The sequence below is a fragment of the Podarcis vaucheri genome, assembly GCF_965113315.1.
Source record: "Podarcis vaucheri genome assembly, chromosome: 4".
Taxonomy (NCBI): Eukaryota; Metazoa; Chordata; class Lepidosauria; order Squamata; family Lacertidae; genus Podarcis; species Podarcis vaucheri.
The window spans coordinates 92,068,718-92,075,342 of record NC_138762.1 but is presented as its reverse complement, the minus strand read 5'-3'; the positions used below and the strand labels follow the sequence as shown (position 1 = coordinate 92,075,342).

The window sequence follows — 6,625 nt, the reverse complement described above, 5'->3', positions numbered from 1 at the left end:
GATTCTTGCAGTCATCTCAGCCAGTTCCATGTAGTTCATCAGTTGCGTCTGCCACTCCTCCAGTGTGGGCAAATCTTGGGTCTTCCAATACTTAGCGATAAGAATTCTTGCTGCAGTTGTAGCATACATAAAAAAAGTTCTATCCTTTTTTAACACCTTCTGGCCGACAATGCCCAGAAGGAAGGCCTCTGGTTTCTTGGGAAAGGTGTACTTAAACACCTTCTTTAACTCATTATAGATCATTTCCCAAAAGGCCTTCAATCTTGGGCACGTCCACCAGAGGTGAAAGAATGTCCCTTCAGCCTCCTTACATTTCCAACATTTATTATCAGACAAATGGTATATCTTAGCGAGTTTGACTGGGGTCATGTACCACCTGTATACCATTTTCATAATGTTTTCTTTCAAGGCATTACATGCCGTAAACTTCATACCGGTGGTCCATAACTTTTCCCAGTCTTCTGACATGATATTGTAACCAATGTCTTGAGCCCATTTTATCATGGCTGATTTAACTGTTTCATCCTGAGTGTTCCATTTAAGCAGCAAGTTGTACATTCTCGATATTACCTTGGTCTTTGGTTCTAGCAACTCTGTCTCAAGTTTCGATTTTTCCACCTGGAAGGTTTTTGGCATAATTTTGGCCACAACTTTATTCAAATACAAAAATTGTGAGTGGTTGCTTAGGCACTGGTTTGACTATCTGTCCTTGCCCCCACAGGACAGTGCTGGCACTTCCGGACTCCACCGGAAGCCAGCGTGGGAAACAAGTATTGGGTGAGAAATGAGGCTGGGAATCAATCCAACACTTCTCACCCTCATGTTCCGGTGGGGCTTGCACGGCCCAAGCCCGGCTCCACGGACAGGACGAAAGAATGGCAAGCCCCTGGATTCCTTTAACGGAATTCCCTTTCCGCATCATTTGGAGGGATAGGCACTTATCCCTCCAAGAACCAATTTAACCAGTGCCTAACCGCCAAGGAGCACACAGCTCACCGCCAAACCACTCACAGCCCCAACCAAGACCTCAGCTTGGCCACCACCGCACCTATCCATGCCTCATTACCAGAAGCAGAAAGGTGTACGCCATCAACTCGGAAAAAGGATGGCTCCTGAGAAGAAATCTCAGGATGAAAAATCACATCTCCGCCCATCTCGAGGATTCTTAGAGACACTGCAGAGTTAATACGTCGTCTGGCTCTCTCCGTGGCGGCTGGGCAACGACTGCCCCTCCAAGCACGCCGTTGTAGCCACCTGGACCAAAATAATTTAGCTGACGGCACCATTGCCCGCAGCTCCTCCAAGTCCGCCAAAATTGCAGCACGCAGGGAAAAACAGTCCGAAAAAACCAGGTCGTTCTCACCCAACTGCACCACAATGGCCGAGGGGGGTTCTTCCACCAGCAGCTGCCTCCGAATCATCGGCAGAAGCTCCGACCACCGCATTCCCCTTCTGGACAACCAAGAAAGCTGAACATGCCGAGGAAGGCCGAGACCAGGACCCATTCCCGACTGCCGTGCTGCGACACAAGCCCAGTGAACAATGCTGTGTCCGACCATCCAAATGCGGACATCCGCAGAACCTGGGATGAATAAACAATACAATTGTAAAAAACTGTGCTAACGAACATAACGTTTAAACACATCCGATTTCCAGCGGCCCAAATCCTTTATTCTGGCTGCTGACAATCCCCAATGTGCTGCCGTCGTGGCAGCCCCAATCCTGAACGAGTGGGGGGCAAAGTCAGTTGCTACGCCGCCACCCGCCAGAATCGCCTTTCTCATAACCTTCGCAAATTGTTGCCTAGACAGGGGCAACCCATCCTCATGCCTAAACAATGGCCCATCTCCATGGGAGCGCAAAGCCAGGTACCTCCTGACATCTTTCACAGGGCAGGGGCCCGATTCCCCCGTAGCCGGGAGACGAATGAGGGCACCCTTGCCCTTCTGATCTGTCTTGGAACGCCTAATTGTGATACGAAGTTCCACAGGAGACAACTGCACATCCTGCATCAGAAGGCCCCGAGGACACCCAGTCCCCTGATTTTCTACCACTATTTCACCCACTCTTAGGGCGCCAAAAAAGGCGATCGAGAAGGCAGCCGAGAACAGGCGAGCCTCATACCCAGACCAACACACCACCCGCAGCTTTTTGCGCATACTGCACAACATGTCAAAAGTTATGGGATGCCTATTTGCAGGCCGAGAAGGGGAGATTCTACTCCAACCTTCCAAGGCTTTGCGAACGATGAATTTCGAACAAGGGTCCTTATTAAAAAATACCTTACAGAAAAATGCTATAGCGGCAGCTTGCACCCTGATTGTCCTAGCTGCCCTACCCAGTTGGAACAACTGTGCTAAATATTGTAGCACCTGAGACGATGTGGGCGGAAACCCCCTTACATCGCCGGCAGACTGCCGCAAAAATGCTACAAAATCAACCCAGGCTTTTGTGTATGATCTTAAAGTAGAAGGGGAGACCGATGCCGCTACTCCCTGTAAAACTAATTGCTGCCAAGGTTCCAAAGATGATCCGGGAAATATTCCGGACGTATCCGAGCTTCTGGAACCAGGAGTCTGAACCGCTCCATCTGAAAACGGGACAGAGCATCAGCAATTTCGTTAGACACCCCTGGGATAAAACGAGCTGAAAAAACTATATTATAACGTAAGCAATGTAAGACAAAAACTCGCAATAAGGCCGACACCCGGGGGGAGCGTGACGACAACTTGGCCAACACTGCCACCACAGCCTGGTTATCGGTCCAGAAGCAGGCACGACGGTTCCTGAACTCCTCGACCCACAAATGCACTGCCACTGCAATGGGAAAAAACTCGAGAAAAGTTAGGTCCCGCATAATGTCTCCTCCCAGCCATTCCGTCGGCCAACGCTTTGCACACCAACGGCCCTTCCAATACAGCCCAAAACCTAGCGACCCAGCAGCGTCTGACTGCACCTGGAAATCGTTATGCAAGTTCAAGGTATCTTGCCATAACGACACACCATTGAAGTCTGTAAGGAATTCCAACCAAATAGACAGGTCGGTTTTTACCTCCTTAGAGAGGCGCACCCTATGATGCGGGGCCTTCAGCCCTGCCGTGAGCCTAGCCAGACGAGAACAGAAAGGGCGCCCCGGCGCCACTACTCTACAGGCGAAATTCAAGTGTCCCAACAGCGATTGTAGCTGCCTAAGAGACACCTTCCTCAACGGGAGTAGTTCCTCTATCACCTTCCTCAAAGCTACCAGCTTGTCTCTTGGCAGGCTGGAAGTCTGAGAGACAGTATCCAAAAGGATACCCAGGTAAGTAAGCCGAGTCGAGGGACCCTCGGTCTTGTCTGCGGCCAGAGGGACCCCCAGCTCCTGGGTGAGGTCGGCGAAAGCCTGGAGGAGTACCGAGCACTCCCCCGTGTCACACGCCGAGGCCAATAAAAAATCATCCAAATAATGAGTGACCCCGCCCAAGCCAGTTTTTTCTTTGAGGGCCCACTCCAAAAAGGTACTAAAGGATTCGAAGGCGGCACAAGCAATCGAACATCCCATAGGCATGGCCTTGTCGAAATAATACTTGCCCTCAAACTGAAAACCTAACAACCAAAAATCCTCCGGGTGAATTGGCAACAAACGAAATGCCGACTCAATGTCGCATTTCGCCAACAAGGCAGCATGGCCAAATTTCCGAATCATCTTGATCGCTTGATCAAGAGATGCGTATTTCACGGAGCATAGCTCCGGGGGAATCACATCATTGACTGATGTGCCCAGGGGATGTGACAAATTATGAATCAAACGAAATTCGCCCGGCGCTTTCTTCGGCACGATACCCAGAGGGGATACATGCAGATTATGAAAAGGGGGGGTGTCAAAAGGTCCTGCCATACGCTGCATGGCCACTTCCTTTGTTATCTTTTTGCGGGCTACCTGAGGTAACTCACGAACTGATTTTTGGTTATCGGGATTCCGCGCTACCGGATTCCCCGTTACCGGAATGCGGAAACCGAATGAAAAACCATCATTCAAATAACAAGCAGCCTCCCTATTGGGGTAAGACTGCAGCCAAGACTGTAACTTCTGCAGGAGGACAGGAGTATAGGCTAACGAGGTCAAAGTGCTATTTTCCCGCCCCTGCAGCTGCGGAGGGAGGTGTGGGCTTAGGGGCCTGCTGAGGGCCCCCTTTTCCCCCACGAAAGGGCCGCCGACCCGCATAACAAGAGGAGGCGGGGTGCAAACCATTACACCTCTCACACATGTGTGCAAATTTGCAACCCGGACGCTGACAGGATCCCTTGTTGAAGTCCCAACATAACAGGCGACGGCCGGCTCTTGGAGCCCCTAGCCTAGCCTTCTGTTGCTCCGGCAACTTCTTCTCGATAAGTGGGGCCACATATGTGGTCCACACGTCGAGATCTTTTCGATCCCAACGGGCAGAGGGAATCTTGGCCGCTCGTCGCCTAAAGTTCTCATCATATTTTATCGCGGCTTTTTCACCAGCACTGGTGAATGCAGCCCGAACAATAGACTGGTAAACCATTAAATGAAGAGATCTCCGAGGGTAAGCTGCCATAACCACACCGGCAAAAACCTGGAAACAATCAAGCCAAAGCTCAAAAGTTCTGTCTGCAGTGGAAGTGCCTTGGCGTTTTTTGGCAGAGCTACCCTTCTCCCGGTCCTCCGAAGGAGGAGCCAACTTAAACATATCTACATAACGGCCGTTCAGTATTCTAGACCGTAACTTTGATGGCAAGTGCAAACCTGGAATAACATCTCTAGCGGAATTGGTAGAGACCTTAACGTCGGGTATCAAAACACCGTCTCTACACTCTTGAACGGCGCCATATCTGGCCCGATGAGAATTGGACCTACGCTCCCAAGCCCACCTTGGGAGCCCTGAAGCCGTCTCTCCAAAACCCCAGTAAAGCTCCAGCGAACTACCCACCTCATCGTCGGAGCTAGAAGATGACGTACCGGTATAGGAGCTAGAAGAGTCATCCTTCCTACGTTTTGCACGCTTCCGGGAAGATCTCTTGCGGCGACGCTTTCCGCCCGCGGACTTCTTGGCTGGGACTGGTAAGCTGTCCTCGAGAGAAGACTCAGAATCACCATCCGGCCGCGAAGGACCTGGGGCTGACGGGGAGGAAACGACACGTGAGCGGCCTGCAACAGACTGCGCTACCGCTGGAGGCAGGACATTCCCCCCCTGGCTGGTGGAAGGCGCCGCAGGGGCCCCTCTTCCAGAGGCCCTCCGGGAGGAGAAACGCGACCTCCGCGTCCGACCATGGACGGCAGGTAAGTAATGGGGCTGGGTTAACGTGGGATCGTTGTCCACTCCTTCAGCCGACAATCCCTCTCTCCCATCCTCACTAGAAGACGATACAATTGGCGACGACGCCCCCATTGGAGGAGGCGGCCCTGCAGACGTGGACGGCTGACTGGAACATTGTTGTAGAAAACCGTCCATCTGAGCCGCGAAGCGAGACAAGGCTGCCGGATCTCCGGCCATGCTGGCCACCAAGGACTGCATCCGTCCCACTGGCTGACTGGAAGCAGGTGAGCGAAGCGCCTGAGAAGGGCCCCTAATAGGCCGTTTTGCGGTTGAAGACATGCCGGGGCGAGCTGAGGCCTTCTTTGGAGCCATACCTGCTAGGTCAGAGACAGAGACAAGTCACGTACCACCCTGATAGCACCGATTTTAAAGAATGTTATGCCTTGCGAGGGTGTTGGAGAAAGCCGGCCGGGAAAAAACCCTCCAACAGAAGCGATGTTATTTCTTGTGTAACACAGGAAATATCCAAATGACCAACAATTAACCAGTAAGTGCCGAAAAGGCACTAAAATACCAACACAATTAACACCAACTATAAGCTAATAATAATAAATTCAATGCACTTCCACAGGCTGGACTACAGAGGCAGAAAAAACAGAACAGGCCCACGTAGCCGAAGCTCCTCTTTGATTAAACTGCTGTCGAATCAAAAGGCCCCTCAGGTAGAATCAGGGAAAAAACAAACCTTAATGAATTATTTCAAATTAAATAATGTTGGTGCAGTACACAGGCCAGCCAGCAGGTGGCGCCAATCAGGCCCAGCCACTGTAGGACAAGGAGGCTGCAATACCGGCTTGGCCACCGGGGGAGCTCGTGAGCAAGCAGCTGCACTGACTCGCAGCAGCCACTAGAGAGCCAACAGTGGATACTCCAAGACACTCCACTTCAGTGAAGGTCTTGTTTCCTTCCTCTCCCCTCCCCAGGAGAGGACCAGGCACACCGCGGTAGGCTCCACGGACCACCAGAGCCACCGCAACGCGCCCCCCGCCGGGACAGCCCCCGAAGACCGGCGTACAGGTAAGCCGGTTGCCTTTCTAAGGGGGTGGGGGGCGGGAAGGTGGGGGGGGCCCAGCCGGGCTCCGCGTCCGCGGAGGCCGCGCACCCAACACCCCTTAAGGGAGGAGCAGGCCCGGCCGCGCTCCGCAACAGCGGAGATCGCGGCAAGGCCAAGGAGGAAGCGCCCAGGCCGCGCTCCGCAACGGTGGAGGCCGCGGCCCAGACCAGAGGTGGGGGGGGGAGACGGGAGGGAAGAAAGGCCCCGGCCGCGCTCCGCAGCAGCGGAGGCCGCGGCAAGGACCGGGGGG

The 6,625-nt window shown here is 52.9% G+C and overlaps 1 protein-coding gene across 1 annotated transcript; it reads right to left on the bottom strand.

The window, feature by feature from the left end:
* Positions 1–650: 650 nt before the first annotated feature.
* On the bottom strand, positions 651–5,633 carry LOC309531583 (uncharacterized protein; the record flags this gene model as incomplete). Its single annotated transcript, XM_082221173.1, has 2 exons — positions 651–1,582; positions 4,964–5,633. 2 exons carry the CDS (start codon positions 5,631–5,633, stop codon positions 1,008–1,010), a joined length of 1,245 nt encoding a protein of 414 aa, XP_082077299.1. The 3' UTR covers positions 651–1,007.
* Between the last annotated feature and the right edge of the window lie 992 nt (positions 5,634–6,625).